The sequence below is a fragment of the Primulina eburnea genome, chromosome 11 (genome assembly GCF_022965805.1).
Source record: "Primulina eburnea isolate SZY01 chromosome 11, ASM2296580v1, whole genome shotgun sequence".
Lineage (NCBI taxonomy): Eukaryota > Viridiplantae > Streptophyta > Magnoliopsida > Lamiales > Gesneriaceae > Primulina > Primulina eburnea.
The window spans coordinates 1,264,264-1,283,011 of NC_133111.1; the positions used below are offsets into that span (position 1 = coordinate 1,264,264).

At 36.0% G+C, this 18,748-nt stretch overlaps 2 protein-coding genes and 1 pseudogene across 3 annotated transcripts; 2 read left to right on the plus strand and 1 right to left on the minus strand.

Moving 5' to 3' along the window:
- The first annotated feature begins 184 nt into the window (after positions 1–184).
- On the plus strand, positions 185–5,687 carry LOC140804476 (transcription initiation factor TFIID subunit 12-like; annotated as a pseudogene).
- Positions 5,688–7,216: 1,529 nt separating this feature from the next.
- LOC140804477 (uncharacterized) lies at positions 7,217–7,522 on the plus strand. The gene has a single exon (XM_073160515.1). The coding sequence runs from the start codon at positions 7,217–7,219 to the stop codon at positions 7,520–7,522; it is 306 nt and encodes a 101-aa protein (XP_073016616.1).
- A 1,691-nt stretch (positions 7,523–9,213) lies between these two features.
- LOC140804727 (uncharacterized) lies at positions 9,214–13,718 on the minus strand. Of its 2 annotated transcripts, XM_073160828.1 has the most exons (7): positions 13,579–13,718; positions 13,276–13,484; positions 12,336–12,494; positions 12,184–12,261; positions 10,556–10,621; positions 10,361–10,426; positions 9,214–10,278 (listed from the first exon to the last, which is right to left on the minus strand). In XM_073160828.1, exons 2-7 carry the CDS (start codon positions 13,441–13,443, stop codon positions 9,643–9,645), a joined length of 1,173 nt encoding a protein of 390 aa, XP_073016929.1. In that variant the 5' UTR covers positions 13,444–13,484; positions 13,579–13,718; the 3' UTR covers positions 9,214–9,642. The 2 variants fall into 2 exon arrangements, with proteins under 2 accessions (XP_073016929.1, XP_073016930.1); XM_073160829.1 differs by lacking the exon at positions 12,184–12,261.
- Between the last annotated feature and the right edge of the window lie 5,030 nt (positions 13,719–18,748).

Below are 18,748 nucleotides of genomic sequence, written 5' to 3' on the forward strand. Positions count from 1 at the left end.
TTAAATTAATAATTGATCGTTATATAGTTTAATAACATGAGAATTTAATAATATAACGTAACTTTTGATATTATTTCATAAATCCACCAGTTGCATCTAAGACTTACAAGTAAAGAATTGAGTGATTAATATATTAGTCACATTCCACTTAAAATCAATCGCCGTTGCCCATTTGACAAAGTATATGCATTGTGCAGTGCGTGAAGAATTTGTTTTTATTACATCTCAATTATTAAATGTTTTAGAATAATAATAAGCGTAAATTTGTCCGATCACGTAAAGATAATTACTGTAAAAGATGAGAGCATTATTTAATAATAGTAAAAATAGAGACATATACACATATCACCTAATTATACACGCCGTAATTTGATAATTTCGTCAGTGAATTATTCCAATAATTATGTTATAGGAGATATATTTAATCCAATTATTTAACCTTATTTTACAAGATCTTAATGTGTTGGATGCGACACTCTTGTATGAAATCAGACTATTTTAAGTCGTTTTATTAAAAAATAAATATAATTTTATATTTTGATAAAGAAGTAAAACACAAGCTTTTTCTTTTAATTTCTCAGAGAATCATACATGTGTTTGACTTAATCGGTCGGAAAGATAAATCATCATCCCCTTGAAAGGTTTATCACTGCTCTTCTGTACAATCTACATAAATTGGAATGATGATTTTAAACTACTGATTTTGAAAACACAAAAATCCTGTGAGACGATCTCATTGGTAGTATTTTGTTAGACGGATTTTTTATTTGGGTCATTCATGAAAAAATACTATTTTTTATGCTAAGAATATTATTTTTTATTCTGAATATCGTTAGTATTGACTCGTCTCACACATAAAAATTCGTAAAACCATTTCGCAAGAAACTTATTCGTTTGAAAAATGTTCTTTTAACTGATTATATATTCAGTTTTTCTATAAATAAAATACTAATTTTAGAAAGATTCACCAAAATGTTATCTAGCAACTTAATCTTAAAAATTTATTTTAGAAAGATTCACCACTGTTTCTTCACCAAATTCCTCTAACCCACAATCCACCTCTACCCAAACAAGGCCCACGTTTCACACCAGACCATGGCAGCAACCCACCTCGCCGTATGCCCATTTCTCTCTGCCGCCGCCTCCCTTGCTTTCCTCTTCGTCTGCGTCGACCTCTTCGATTACTTCGCCGCCCCCATCTTTTTCCTCGCTCACACCCCCTTCTTTCGCCCAACAATCCCAGGTATATCACCCCCTCCTTTTTTTCTCTTATACGCAGTCTAGCCACAACTCACGGCCTATATCTCTATTCGCATTACTTCCTTCTAATGTATTGGTTGTCAGTGAGTGAATCAGTGACCATGTTGTTCTAACACTTTCAAATGCCGTTAAATTTATTCAGAAAACAATTTGGGTAAATTATAAGTTTTTGCGGTTGGATTAAAGGGAATAAAGAAGTCAACAGTGATCCATTTTGACATAACATTGGATTTGGCGCGAAGCGTTGGACACCCTATGTATGCTGTGGATTCAAAATAATTACTTTTAATTGAATTGATATAGCTCTGGAATTATTCTGTGGCTGTGAATTTTGTTTTCTTGGTTGTGATCACGTGCTGCAAGAATTTACTCTTTCTGCTTCTTGTGTTTTTGCATGTATGGAGTTTTGGTTTTTTGGTTTTACGTCAATCTCTGGGGTTCAGGTGAGGCAGCCAATGCAGGAGATGCAAGGAATAGGAATGACCGGAGCACTAGGCACAACATCATCAGTGAGGCCGTTAGCGGGGGTTCCTGCCCAGCAGTTTAGACCTTCACATTCGCCTCAAAGGGCACAGATTATCCCAAGTAGCCAATCTCCAGCTTCACAGGTTGGTTAATTGATTAAAGTGTAAAATATTCCATTAAATGCCGAGATTTTCAATTTGATTGTTATAACTTCGGGCGGTGCAATTTTGTCATCAAGTATTTATCCATCATTGAGTTCTGTTGAGGTATCTAATCGCTGAGAAGATCTTTAAAAATATGTTTCTCTCCATGATTGATGCTTGGAGGAAACTTTTACCTGCTTTCTTTCCTAAACATGTCTTATGTGTAAGTTCTGAAGATATTTAGCATTTGATGAATTTATTTACACACTTGAAGACTTAAAAAGCCGTGACAGTATTTCTTAAGTTCCATGACACTTCTCAGTATTAATATGATGATTTTTATGTGTTCTACCTTTTGCTTTATTCACTATTGCTAGTTATTGATAGGTGGGTGAAATTTGTATTGCGTTGATTGATTGTATTTATCCAAGAGTCGATGTCTTCGAGAGTTAGGCTGTGATTGCATGATGCGTAAAGTTTATCCATATCTATGAAATGACATGCTTGTTGATTGAGAATTGAGTTAATTTTACCGTAACATTGAGTCGTATTCCAATCCAGAATTTTCAAGGGAATGGTATGCTGAGAGATTCTACTTTGGGATCTTCTGCATCACAGTCACCCAGCAGTGTTCAAGGTACACAGATCCAAAATCAGCCATGGTTGTCATCTGGAACCCAAGGAAAACCTCCGCTACCATCTCACTCCATTCGGCCTCAAGCAACCCCTCAATCAATTCAGCAAAGACCTCGCATAACTCAGTAACATCATAACATACCTACCACCTCTCATAAACAAACGATTAATTCTGGCCAACAGGTGGCACAACCCTCAGCCCCGGGTCAGCAACAAGAGCATCATGGCCAACAACTTCTATCTTCAAGGATTCAACCACCCTCATCTCATCAACAGCTCACCAAGAGTCCAGGATTGGGAGGCCAAAGACTGCCTCTAGGCATGGCACAGTCTGGTGCACTTCAGACTGCAGTGCTCCTTAAAACAGCCACTTTGGAGACTGAAGAAATTCCTAACAGGTTTGTAAGCAAGCGGAGTATTCAGGAGCTTGTAAACCAGGTGTGTCCACTCTCTTTTCTATGTTTGACTTTGTTTGATTTTCAATTTGACTTGTGTGAAGTTTGGTGTCCATTGGCTCTTTCTATGCAAGAATTGAAACCAAATTCGATGAATATTTTACTGTCTTCTGGCTGAATTTTGATAATATTTTTTGTTTTGGATGCTAATTTGGTTGTGGTTTTTGCCACTCTTATTCTTTTATGCTGGTGGAAGAGCGTTATTTTTTTTAATCCGGTTTGGTGGTTTCCAGCTTGTGATAGCCACCTAACCCTGTGGACTTGTATGCGTAGCACAATCTGTTTGAAATTAAAAACCTAGTTAAGTTGCGAAAGCCGATTAGCCAAAACACATCTTTTCAACAAATCGAATAATGAACTAAGCAAAACATGAAAGATTGGGACTTTTTCAGACTGCCAGTGGTGGATTAGTTTCTTTTGTTCATGTAGCACCCTCTCGCAATATTCTTCTTTTATGGAAGCTTTTGTAATAAAATTAGTTTATTATGTTCTTGTACATTGTATTAAATTTGAAGTGTTTGTTTGATTAAAATTTGACTCATGTGTCACCTGCACTTCTACAGATTGATTCGTCAGAGAAGTTGGATCATGAAGTTGAAGACGTTTTGGTGGATCTTGCAGAGGATTTCGTCGAATCAGTAAGTGAGATATTTAAAAATTTTAAATCTCATCTTGGACACGCATTAAGGGCATTTTGTTTATTTTTAAATTTTATTTTCTGGTGTATTATTGACTTTTTCATATGTTTAGTTTGAAATTTAAAATATGAAAATAGTCTCACATTTCAAATGTAGTGCTTCAGTTTCTTGAATACTTAAACTATCCTATTCTGATAGATAACTGTTCTATTTTCTGAATGACTCTCTTGCATGCTCTACATGTTTTCTGTACCTTCTATACGTTTATTATTGTTTGCTTTTCTTCATTATTCTCCCACACGTTGGTATGCTCTTCAACTTTCCCATCAATTTTGCTGTACCAGATTACAACATTTGGTTCTTCTTTGGCTAAACATCGAAAATCCCCCACGCTAGAGGCGAAGGACATACTACTATATCTTGGTTAGTTTCTGTGTTACTTCTATATTCAATTTAAATGAAAATATGTATTATAAAACTTGTGCCCAATTCTTTTTCCAGAAAGTAACTGGAATATGACTATTCCTGGATATGGTGGAGATGGGGCTTACAAGAAACCGGTAAATTTTTCGTTGCTTATTATTGAGCAAGAGTGGCACTTATAAAATTGAAATCTTGGAAGGCTCTTCTATTTCTACATATGAGTGTGTGCCATATCTCAAATATTTTACTTCTTCTGATCCGTTTCATATGGTTTTTCAGTTTATCAGTGATGTTCACATGGAGCGGCTTGCAAGAGAGTGTTTATTTCTTATTTGTTTTCCCCTTCTTTCTCTGAAGTTAACATTTTCACTATGCAATGAATGCCAGCATATGTTGCATAGATATGAATACGGGTATTGTATTGAATTGATATGAACACGGCGATGCGACAAATTTTGATATATATATATATATATAATATAACCCCACTGTGTACATGACTTATCTTAGCCGTGTCCAAGACGTATGCTACTTGTCTAAACTACAAAAAGTCACAAAACAGATTTTGCCGTATCCGACATATTGGCTTGTCATATGAGGAAAAAAATTATTAGGAGTATCCGTCCTACATAGGGGCCAGCTTGTTTTGATTGATTAAGGATACTTGGATACTTATGTATTTTCTTGCCATCTGTAAATTATGTGGATTATAAGTTCAATGCTATTTGTGCCTTTACATGAAGTTCTTCGATATTCTTCCTTCTCTTGGCAGATAAAAAAGTCAATCGCGGCCCCAGCTTCGCAAAGTGGTGGGAAAAGTCATATGGCAAAGGTACCTTCCAATATCATTGATTCTCCTCCTAAACCCAAATTGCGAGAAACCGCATGAGCGTCGGTCACATGACGCTGGAAATGTTACTTTGCTGGTATTTGATAATTGATACTCTTTTTTGCATTCTGAAGTATATCCCTAGAATGATTGTGTTGAAAATAACGAAATAGCATGCAACATCTTTTATGTATTACTTCCAAAAATCTGGTTTTCTAGATTCTTTGCTTTTGCTATATATTAGATGAGTGAAGTGTTGAAAATGGAAATTCATTTATTCTACCGGTTGCCTTCTCAATATCATTACATCTTCTTTTGTGTAAGTTGGCCACGAACTCGATTATGGACAAGTTCTTGGCACCACAAGTAAGAGTGGATCGTGTTGTCACTGGGACAATTACAGAGTGCTTACCATTTTATCGTTCACATTATTTTGCAGCTTATCGATTTTTCTTCTTTGATGCAGGTCGAATATCGGAAGTAATTGAGGGCATGAGCTTTGAGCGACTTCTTCTCACGCATCGCGTCTAACAAACATCAGTGGCGGACTTGGGGATAGGCGGGATTGCTCCTCCTTCCTCTTTAAGTTTAAAGTAATATTGAGATGTGTAAATAGGATTTAGTATCACTTTTTTTTTTTTTTCAAATTTTAGATCCCACCCCTCCTTTTTTTTTAATGGAACCTGCGGCGACTACCCTTAGGTTCGTACTGGATGAACCCTCGGGTTGAACGAAATAGCTTGTAAACCATGCAGTAATCCACACTAGGCAAGTTTTGTGCGACTGATTCATCCAAAAAGGTGTTAACGTGAAATATCAATTGATCATAAATATACATATTCCACAAACTTAAATAGTTAATCATCGTCCTGTGATAATGATTTTTAACATTAATAGCTTCCATTGTGTGCTGCTAAATCAATTATACAGTAAAAGTACAATCCATCAATGTCTCATTTTCTGGGCTTTCATTAATGTCTTCATCCACTACTAATTGCGCTGGTCGACTAAATTTCAATATATTGGACCTATTTGGTAGTTAATCATCACCCTAAGACAACAGCTTTGACGGTTAATCATCAACCTAAGTCACCAGCTTTGACGGCTGATTCTTGTCAATTCATGTATAAAATGACGCAAAGTAACCATCCATAAATGACACAAAAAAATTGGTCAAATTTAAAATGCAATTTTTTATGACATAATCTGTGTTTTTGAGGGTTACATACGTACACACCATCCAGATGGAAGGGCTTAGAAATCTTTTTTTACAAATAATTACATGGTTGAGAATTTAAAATACCTAAGAAAATTTTAGAAAAAAATCTTAATCGTAGACGTTTGATTTGCAATATATTAATTTGAAAATTTACCAAAATAAATTATATTAAAGATTCGACATGGTTGAGAATTTAAAATACCTAAGAAAATTTTAGAAAAAAATCTTAATCGTAGACGTTTGATTTGCAATATATTAATTTGAAAATTTACCAAAATAAATTATATTAAAGATTCGAAATTTGACAAAGCAATTGATTGGTGGAATAAGTCAAGGATAAGGACCAAATAGCTCAATAAAAGTAAGTCAATTTTTCAAGATTTTGTCGCATTAGTACCACTTAAGAAAGCAGTTAAACCAACTCTTTTGAATCTTCTAGCCATCTTAAAGCAATCAAATTAGATACGCTCTATTTACCACATTGCTTGACTATATTTATTGTGTTAAAATTGATAGTTAGACTTTAATTAATCTCAAAAGTTAGCTCGGTTGTGGAAGATTGTCCACATCCATATATATAATTCTCAAATATCTAATATGACCGATCGACCAAAAATGAACACGTAAAGCCTGAAGTTTACAAGACATTATCGGGTAGCTCATATGACACTCCAACAAATAACGGTGATCAGATTGTGACTTGAATACAACTCAACCTTGAAAAGTAGCTCAAGAAGACGAGGATTGTCTGAGTAGATACAATTTTCAAGGTTTTAATTCAACCGGCCTAATTCTGATATCTTCAAACGGTACATGTTTTTACCTACTTTTTCATACTCGACTGATAATTTAATCACTTGAGAAGCTACTTTGACTTAAATTCCGTGAGATTTATGCACTTTCGGATTTCTTCAGAAAAAGAAATGGAATCAAATTTCGGACATTTATTTCTTCAATATCTGTTGAGAGTTACCTACCACACTTGAAAAGAAGCAGTTGAACGTAAACCAAAGCCATTTCTTCTTCCCCTCCATCACCCAGAGTCAAAACTAATTCACTGCACTGTTCCTACAACCTCCATATATAAATAGATACACACAAGCCTCGAACAAATCGAAGCTGTGTATTGCAATTTGTAAGTACTACTCATGATGAAGTACTCGACGGCAATAGCGGAAACAATTTCGTGGTACGCTTCGCTGCTGCTAGCGTTAATGCTTGTGTTGAGTTGCTGCGAGCCGAGTGAGGGCGGAGAATTCCAGGGGAACGCCGACCCAGTGTCGTCTGAGAGGCCATGCGATGAGATCTACATCGTGAGAGAAGGGGAGACGCTGCATAGCATCAGCGAGAAGTGCGACGACCCATACATTGTTGAGGAGAATCCCCACATCCATGACCCGGATGATGTCTTTCCGGGTCTGGTTATCAAGATTACCCCATCAAAATTTAGATAGAGCCAGCTAGGCCAGGTTTCTTGTTTTCTTTTGCATGGGTATCGGTTTTTGAAAGAATTTGGGACAAGTCGTGCGATCGACACGACAGTTTTATATTCTCCTTTAATTCCCTAGGGATGTACTGAATATTTGTGTGATATCATCTAAATGATAGAAGTTTTCAATTGTTGATAATTTTCCTATAGACGTTGTTTGCTATTTTAGTCAAGTAAAAGCTTGTTTGTTTTGAGTTCTAGTATCGTAATTTGTCTAAATTTGGTTTTCACGTAGTAACTTGAGGTTTTTTTTTTGTCCGTTGTGTCCAAAACCAACAAATTCACCAAATATTGCATATTTGACATCGATAATCTCTTACGTAACTCATGTGACAAGAATAAAACTTATATTACACGAATTAAAATATACATAAACAAAAATAAATAGAATCGACACTTTTTTCTTCCAATTTTGAAATATTGAGTCGTTTTGATCTATTTTTTTATTAGATTTATTTTAATTTGAGTGATATGAGTTTAATTATCTTCACATGTCATTTAGGAAACAATAAGTGCACAAAAAATCATATTCGATGGATTAAGTTGCTTCGAACAAAAAAAACCAAAGCGAAAAAAATTCAAATTACTCTATGAAAATCAAAATTTGACAAGTTATAAGATTAAAATCCAAAATAAACAAACGTACAAGACTAAAATTGTAATTTTCTCATCTCTAATTTAAATATATTTCAAATTTTATATTAATATAAATGATCTTTTTATTATCTTTTTTACAATAATTTTGATATTCAATCAAATATAGGTATTTTTTTTTTTTTGCAAACTTGTCCTTTCATCTTGCAACGAATATATTTTGGGAACTCATGGAGAAAACCCTACTACGTCACATTTCCCTGGTGTATCAATGCATTCTGAACGTGATTAAATGAAATGAGAAGATACTCTAGGCCTCCGCCCGCAACCGAACACTCCGCGGCAGCGTTCATGCTGTATGTATACAAGTCATTCACAGTTGTTATACATCAATTATTCGTCAATCCTAATCGAGAATCAAGCTTACCTATATGAGATGATGATAATGCAGCAACGTATTCGGATTCAGGTCTGAGATTTCCGTCGTGTGTTGGTTGTTAGTTTTGAGTCTAACGATGCATGCGTGAGAACATGCAGCGGATGTGTGTATCATGATAAATGCATGAGTTTTTACGCGGTCCCATTTTTCTGGGATTCGTCGCATCCCACACTCAAGGATGGATCACCTTGAAACATAATCAAGTAACAGTTATTTTCATTTTTACACTCGAGAGAGACGAATGTCAAATAAGAAAGACGAATGCAAAATCGATTTGCGACTCGGTCACAGCTGACTATCATCTAATTACACTGCAATGTTTCCAAAGCCTGTGTCACATACTTGGAAGTATATAACACCACCACACTCTTGATTCCTTGTAAAGTACGCATGGGCTACCATGTTAAGTTTCCTATCGTTCATATGTTCGCCAAATATTCCAGAACATGTAAGTTTTCATCGAGTATCGCAAATATCGCAAGCCACACGACGAATATCGAATATGACATATCGGCTATACGAGGAATATTGCTGTTTCAACATCACACAATCAACATGATAAAAATTTTGCTTCAAAAATAATTGACACCAAGATTTCCAAGGGGAGTGAATCTCCAATGATCTACAAAATTAAGCATCCTTGAAATTATTTCAGGCTATGTACAAGTAAGGTACGAGTATTCTAAATTGCCACGTATACAGACCACTCTATTTCTTAAAATATACACACCACATTACAATTTTTAAGACATAAAACACACTCAGGAAACATCAAGCTTCCTAGACTCTATTCTGAGTCAATCACACAAATCCACACGTCATGGCCGATAATGGCAGGCGAGCGCACCTAAGAATCCATTTAAATTCACAAAATGCATTGGCCTCGAATTCAAAAGGACCCTTCAAAATTGGAACCATAACTCTCTATACCAACTCTGGTCCTGTATTTTTCATCCCTTATCTTGATCATCTTCAATGTTTACCAGAAACCAACTTCCGTGGAAAAAATATCAAGGTATACAGAAATATCATGGTTTTATCTTCAATATATATCATTGCATGTGTGAATTATCGCCACGGCGATGCTTCAATTTCATCAATTCCTTTCTCTTTATCCTCGCCTCACCCGCTGCCGTGGCTTTCTTTAATTTTCTTGAAGGGGACATCAATGGTCTCTCTTGATTCTTCTCCAAGAAACCATGCCTAAAAGCATCCACCCTCACGTTTCGGTTTGATGACAACTGGTGGTCATCTTCTTGGATATGAGCAATAGAAGATGAACAAGTGCCACACTGGTGAATATGTGAAGCCTCGATATTTTTTCGTTTAACCCTGGGATGAGATTCAGGGGTACCAACTTGAGTAAGAAAAGGAAGCAACAAAGGTACAGGTAGCATGAATAAGGGTGTTCCTGGTTTATTGTTAATCCCTCCTGTGCCTTTTTGTCCTTGATCTGAACATGGTTTCTCCCAAGTAGGCATTGTGCCATCAGGATTAGGTATGAATTGCGAACTGAAAGAATCAGAAGATGGGACGACAGGGGGCCAGAAGAAGGGAACAAAAGAGGGGTGGTTATACACGATTAACGGAGGGGTGGTGACAGAAGCTGCAGTAGATATCTCTGCACGAGCTGAATTTGATTGATCTTCTCGCCTTTCTCCTGCTTCGGCCATCTTTCTTTTAGCCATCTGCAAAAGCATAAGCATGGTGATGTACAATAACAAATTTCAAGAATCGAGAAGGCAATGCATTCATCGTCCCACAATTTACCTCTGCTTTCAGAAATTCGTTTTTGTCTTTCAAATAATTATATTTCTTCATTACCAGCTCTTTTTCCTGCTCACACAAGAATAATCATTGGCGACAAACTGTATCCAAATACACTCTTCAATGCGAACAATGATGAAAATTTAGTCATGTATGTTCACGAGGACTAGATAAGATTAAGAAAAGAAATGGGCGCACCTTCTTCAAATATAGATTCTCTTCCAACAGATTAGCAGCTTTCCCCCTCAACTCCAGGTACATGGTCTGGAGGCAAAATAAAATTATAGTGTTTAATAGGTAAAAAATTTAATGGTTAAACCGTACCAAAGAGACGTAATATTATAAGGCAAAAGCAAAGGTATGGCATCATAAATGGCCATTTCCTGCCTTCTGAATGAACAGGATGCAAACTAAAAAAATATCAACCCTCGTAACGATGTATTGATACAAATGTGTCCACAACAAGTCATAAAAGGGTAAAAAAGATGAATGAGCAAGGTCAGAAACATTCCCGTTTTCTAAAAAACAAAGATCTGCAGCGTCAACAAATCAATGTAATTGCCCGAAAGGCCACCTGTTTTCTATGGTTCACGTTTTCTAATATCTAGGATCCATGATCCATGCTGGTATTATTCTCACAATTCAAGACCAGAATAAGTGCTTGACAGGCAAATTTGGAGATCATTTGGAAACCAAGAAGTTAAACAATTAATTAATGGGTCTCAAGTGTATAAAAGCTCACCCTTTTTCACCTACTTGGTCAATGTGGGACGTTACCTCAATATGAACCGATCAAGCTGAAGAAAACAAAACAATCCAAAACTCTCCAAATTAATTCGGTAAACATACTTCCCTATGGAAAGAGTAAGAATGTAGATGGGAGACCAATTCTATCCTTCAAGATAAAACTCATTATTGAAATCTTGCTAGCGTAAATAAATCCTGGATGGCATCGACCAATTCCAATTCAAATCTTGTTTGGATTAGATTTCCAGGATTATGCATATGATATTTCAAGGTGCATATCTTGCTTCGTCTTGCGAGCTAGCTAGATCGTGCGATAAAAATAGATTCAAAATCTGCTGGATCCTATAGGGGAAAATAGGCCAGGCTTTGTCTTAAACTAGACCTTACAAAGCCGCTTGTCTCACATATATGGGTCAATTCTCATTTGCAAGTGGTTGAGAGGCAATGAAATTGTTTGTTTTGAATGCGGAGAATACGGGCATCAAGCGTAGATCTGTCCCAATAAAGAAGCTAGTTTGTTTTCAAAATTCACAGCATTGGCTCAAGCGAGTGTAGATCTGTCCCAAGAAAGAAGCTAGTTCGTTTTCAAAATTCACAGCATTGGCTCAAGTACTTGCTACTTACGCAATGCATCTCTCTTACACAAAATAATGTTCCAATCCCCTATTTCGTGTATTTAAGATGACTTTTGACATTGAGAAAACATGTGTCAATCTGAAGTCAAACATGTGTCAATCTGAAGTTGGACGGGAAATTTGAAGTTGATTCTTTTATGCCTCAGTTGCTGTTTTCCACACCTCTTTCCTTCACAAAAGCCCATCTGTAGGCTCAAATTAGAAGTACATTCACCTGTCTCTATCTCCGAATGTATAAACCTCCTTTTCCCTTTTACAATCACATTCAAATTGAATTTATGATGCTTATCGTAGCAACAAACATAAAATGTAAAAGCAGTTCTGTATTGAACCAGAAGCCAGGTAGAGTGGTGAAGGAAAATATGATAAAGCGTATTTAACATTTTCACGAATCTCAATGTACATTATTAAAAGTGGGGTCTTTCAAACAGAGATGAAACTTACTTTTCTGCGTCTAATTGTCCGTCTAGCAGACTCTCTATTTGCTAGAATACGGCTAAGCCTTCGTGCTTCCTTCTCAGCCTAAATCGTAGACAATAAATTGACAAAAAAACAACATCACCGGGTCATTGAAGAAGTGATCCAAGTTTACGTACCTCTGTCAAATTTTGCTTTAAAGTTCTGAAAATTTTTGACCGACCACTTGTAATACATGTTTGACCGATTGCAGCCTCAGCATTTTCTGTATTGTTCATGGGAGCAGCAACTGTGGCAGCTTCATCACCAGAAAACTGTTCGTCGTCCATTCCTTGGTCCTGATACACGGACAAAAGTGTTCTAAGAATAAGGTTATTGCTATAAACCGCATTGGAGGCTGAATGCTGGACACAATTTTTCATGTTTACAGATATATGTTAGAATTCAGAAATATATAGGTCTAAGAATCTACTATTCAGTAAATGTGTTGTCACAATTTGGGGAATTTAAGATTCCAATCTGCGCAAAAGTTGGGATCCATTGCTCCAGTCATATTCAATTTCTGGCATCACATGCATAAAATTTTATCACATCAGCTTTCCCCAGAAGGAAAAAGGAACCGTGTTAGACATGGCAAGAGGATAACTTGTCGTTACAACTCCAACCCCACAAAAAAAAGGAGGGACTGGAAAGAATATGAAGAAAATAAACTGAAAAACAATCTTTATAAATTAATCTGATCTTGCTAACCAAATCTTACCTTCAGTATGGGCAAGAAAAAATTACCCCAAAAATAATATTTTACTCACAATTCATTGATTTCTAAGTGCACCACATACAATTTCCAAACCTAACCCTACTGTCAAGATCCTTTCTTCGATTCGATAAATCTGTACAATCCACAACAAAATCCAACCCAGCACTCCGAAGAAAGAAAAGTATCTTTGAGCAAGAATGAAAATTCCAATTATGATCGACGACAAAAGAAAGGTAGAAATTTAAAGCAGAACTGAATGCTGATCTATAAACAGAAGAACCCTCTTGAAAACCAGAAGTACTTCCCCGACCAAAAACGGAATACCAGGCAAACTAAGACGAAATCGGATATAATTAAGAAACCTGAGATTCGGCCAAGATCTGCTGAATAGGCCACCGTTCCCCCTCGCGGCGGACGGAGGAGTCGCGGGACAGCCCTGCCAGAGCCTCCGCCGCTTCCAGCTCAAACGTCAACATCCGGTCGTCCTCCAGCTCCCCACGCGCCTCCTTTCCCTTGTCGACAAATTCCATTACCCAAAGGAAAATCTCCTTGCCTCTCTGGTTCCCAGGATCTAAACCACAGAAGACAAGGCAGCTGACACTAAGCCATTGATATGGACTTGCTAGGAACAAAAAGAAAGAATAGGAAACAAGGGACCCACATACCGGTGGTTTATGGACACGTGTTACGCCAATCACGTATCACTCGATTCCAGGCGTTTGGAACCGCCACTGTCAGCGTAACCCAAATAAGCATGTCACGTGCAAGCGGCTGACATTGGACGAGAGTTGTACATCAATTTGGCAGCATCCCATAGCAGAGCCCTTATAGTAATCATTTTTTTTTATATATACTATAATTGTTATTAATAAAAATATATTGTAATTGTTATTAATAAAAATTAGAAAATATATATATATTGTTGTGAAAAAGTAAAAATTTATGGTAAAAAGTAAAAATCTCAAACTCTCAAAATTTATCAAACTACACACTTTATAATATTTTTCTCTCTACTCAATTGTGATTTTCTTCACAAATGAGATATCTATTTATAGAGTTTCATTACACATAATCCAAAAATAAAATACATCATTACCTACATCATCACACACAAATTTCTAACTTTACAACTCTTATTTTCAACATTCAAATATTCAACTATTACTTTTCCATATTAAAATATATTATTTCAACACTCCCCCTTGTGATGATGATCATGATACGATGATGTCTTCATTACGTGTTTTGTACTGCCTCGTTAAAAACCTTACTAGGAAAAACCCATTGGGATAAAAACCATAGTAAGGGAAAAAGAGTGCAGTCACGTGAACTCCCCCTCATGTTGACACGAACAACTCTTCACAAATTTCGTAGATTGCGCATCCCAATATTATATATGTGCTTTCTGAATATTGACGTAGGTAGTGCCTTTGTGAAGAGATCTGATGAGTTTTCACTTGATTGAATGTGACGAACATCAATACATTTATTCTTCTCAAGCTCCTTGGTGAATGCGAAGAACTTAGGAGGAATATGTTTAGTTCTGTCGCTTTTTATGTATCCTTCTTTCATTTGAGCAACACATGCAGCATTATCTTCATATAGTATCACAGGCTTCTCATCAAATGATAATCCGCATGAAATTTGGATGTGTTGGGTCATTAATTTTAACCACACACATTCACGACTTGCTTCATGTAGTGCAATAATCTCGGCATGATTTGATGAAGTTGTTACGAGCGTTTGTTTCTGTGAACGTCAAGATATTGCAGTGCCTCCACGAGTAAATACATATCCAGTTTGGGAACGTGCCTTGTGTGGATCAGATAAGTATCCAGCATCGGCATAACCAATTATACTTGGATTAGCATCTTTTGAATACAAAAGTCCCAAGTCTGTCGTTCCTCGTAGATAACGGAATATATGTTTAATTCCGTTCCAGTGTCTCTTTGTTGGATATGAGCTAAATCTTGCCAACAGATTCACGGCAAAAGATATATCAGGCCTTGTACAATTTGTAAGGTACATAAGGGCACCGATGGCACTTAGATATGGTACTTCTGGACCAAGAATATCTTCATCATCTTCACATGGACGGAATGGATCCTTTTCTATGATTAATGATCTAACAACCATTGGAGTACTTAAAGGATTTGCTTTATCCATATTAAAACGTTTAAGGATCTTTTCTGTATAATTTGTCTGGTGAACAAACATTCCACATTCTTTTTGTTCAATTTGTAAACCCAGACAATACTTGGTTTTTCCAAGATCCTTCATTTCAAATTCTTTCTTCAAGTATGACACAACTTCTTGAATTTCCTTATTCGTTCCAATGATGTTTAAATCATCAACATATACAGCAATAATTACGCATCCGGATGTTGTTTTCTTAATGAAAACACAAGGGCATATTGAATTATTTACATATCCCTTTTTCATCAAGTGATCAATTAGTCGATTATACCACATTCGACCTGATTGCTTTAACCCATATAATGATCTTTGTAATTTCACAGAATAACATTCCCTGGGTTTTGAACTTTGTGCTTCAGGCATCTTAAATCCTTCAGGGATTTTCATATATATATTACTATCAAGTGATCCATATAAGTAAGCTGTAACAACATCCATAAGACGCATTTCTAAATTTTCAGATACCGCCAAACTAATCAAATACCGAAACGTAATTGCATCCATCACAGGAGAATACGTTTCTTCATAATCAATTCCAGGCCTTTGAGAAAAACCCTGTGCAACAAGTCGAGCTTTATATCTTATTATTTCATTTTTCTCATTTCGCTTTCGAATAAAAACCCATTTGTATCCAACAGGTTTTACACCTTCAGGTGTAAGGACTATAGGTCCAAAAACATTACGTTTATTTAGCGAATCCAATTCAACCTGGATGGCTTCTTTCCATTTTATCCAGTCCTGCCGATTTTTACATTCACCAAAAGATTTTGGTTCATGATCTTCATTATCATTTATGATGTCGATTGCCACATTATAAGAAAATATATCATCAATTTCATCTATATCTTTTCGGTTCCATATTTTTCCAGTATTAATGTAATTGATAGAGATTTCATGATTCTCGTCAGTTTGTGGTTCTGACAGAACATTTTCATCATCATGTGTTTCTTCAGGAACAACATTCTCTATTTTGTGATCATCATGTTTCTCTATGAATTTTCTTTTTCGAGGATTTTTATCCTTGGAACCGACTGGCCTTCCACGCTTCAGGCGTTTAATGACATCATGAGTATCTTCCATTTGTTTCTTTGGAATTTCAATTCGAGCAGGGGCATTTGCAGCATGTATATATGATTTAGTTACCCCTTTTGTGTCTGCAAATGCATCTGGTATTTGATTTGCTATTCTTTGCAAGTGTACAATTTGTTGTACATCTTTTTCGCATTGTTTTGTTCTTGGATCCAGATGTAACAATGATGATACATACCATGTAATTTCTTTTTCGGTATGTTTTTGTTCTCCCCCTAACATTGGGAAGATTTCCTCATTAAAATGACAATCAGCAAAACGTGCTGTGAACACATCTCCTGTCTGAGGTTCAAGATATCGAATGATTGATGGACTATCATAACCAATATAAATTCCAACCTTTCTTTCAGGTCCCATTTTCTTTCGTTGTGGTGGTGCAATAGGCACATACACCATACATCCAAAAATTCTCAGATGAGTCTGGTTCTTTACCAAATGCAAGCTGCAATGGAGAGTATTATGATATGCACTTGGTCTGATGCGAATTAATGAAGCAGCGTGTAAAATTGCATGTCCCCATATAGAAATAGGGAGCTTTGTTTTCATAATCATTGGTCTAGCAATCATTTGCAGACGTTTAATCAATGATTCAGCCAATCCATTCTGTGTATGTACATGAGCAACAGGATGCTCAACAATGATTCCCATAGACATACAATAATCATTGAAAGTCTGGGAAGTAAATTCACCAGCATTATCAAGTCTAATTTTCTTGATTGTATAATCGGGAAATTGATTCCTCAATTTTATTATTTGAGCAAGTAATCTTGCAAATGCAACATTTCGAGTTGACAATAAACATACATGTGACCATCTGCTGGAGGCATCAATCAATACCATAAAGTATCTGAATGGTCCACATGGTGGATGGATTGGTCCACAAATATCACCCTGAATACGTTCAAGAAACATTGGTGATTCAGTTTGGATTTTGACTGGTGATGGTCTTATAATAAGTTTTCCAAGAGAACATGCTTTACATTGAAACTTATTATTCTGAAAGATCTTCTGGTCTTTCAGTGGATGACCATGTGTATTTTCTATAATTCTTCGCATCATTGTTGAACCAGGATGTCCCAATCGATCATGCCAATTGGTTAATATCGAGGAATTATCAACTACCATGTTTGATTCAATGGGACTTATATGTGTATAATGCAATCCAGTAGGGAGCATTGATAGTTTTTCAATCACATATTTCTTTCCTGATTTATATGTGATAAGACACATATATTTCTCATTCCCTTCATTCATTGTTTGAGTATCATACCCATGGGAATATATATCATTAAAACTCAACAAATTTCTTTTCGATTGTGGTGAATATAAAGCATCATTGATCAAAAATTTTGTACCATTAGGTAACAAAAAATTGTGCTTTACCACATCCTTTAATCAAGTCTACAGGACCTGATATTGTGTTCACCGTTGTTTTTGTTGGTTTTAGTTCCAAGAAATATCTTTTATCTCGGAGGATAGTGTGCGTTGTACCACTATCGGGTATGCAAACTTCAGCTTTGCTCATAGCATTTTCCATATTTGAACTTCAAAAAAATATCCAATGAAATAAAATTACTGACAATACATATATAAATATAACACATATCATAATTGTACAATAAAACATTATTATATGAATACATGAAAAATAAATTATTGTACATTTATATTCTACCACTATATTGTTCATTTTCAGAAAAATCATTGAGAAAATCTGCAGCATCAAAATTGTTCATTTCTATCCCACCAACATGTTGATCATTTCCAGAGAAATCATTCATAAAATCACCAGCATCAAGATGAGTTGAATCACTCAAACGGTCACTGCGTTCAGTGAATTTGGTCTCCTTTTCTTTCCCCTTTAATGATTCTTTATAAAGTTTACAAAGGTGCTCAGGGGCTCGACAAACTTTGGACCAATGTCCTGGAGTACCACATCTGTAACAAGAACTTTCATATCTTTTTGAGTGATTCTCATTAACACTAGTATTCTCATGATGTCTTTTCTGTGGATGGTTTGGGACGCTCTTTTGAGATGAGTTATAACTATCTCTATTATTTTCAAAACCACGGCCGCGTCCACGACCACGACCAATTCCACGTCCACGTCCACGACCTCGACCTCGACCTCGAACAAAACCTTGTCTTTGAAATTGATTTTGGTTTCCAGTTATAAATTCATTTTTACTTACAGCATTTACTTCTGGAAATGCTGTTGATCCAGTGGGTCGGGACTGATGATTTCTCATTAATAGCTCGTTGTTCTTTTCCGCCACAAGAAGACAGGCGATGAGCTCAGAATATATCGCAAATCCACGTACTCTATATTGTTGCTGTAGAGTAATATTTGATGCATGAAATGTGGAAAATGTTTTTTCAAGCATCTCAGATTCTGTGACCTCATGTCCACAAAATTTTAATTGCGAGATTATTCTATACATCGCCGAATTGTAATCACTGACTTTTTTAAAATCTTGGAATCTCAGTGTGTTCCATTCATCCCGGGCGGTCGGAAGTATAACTTCCCTTATATGTTCAAATCTTTCTTTT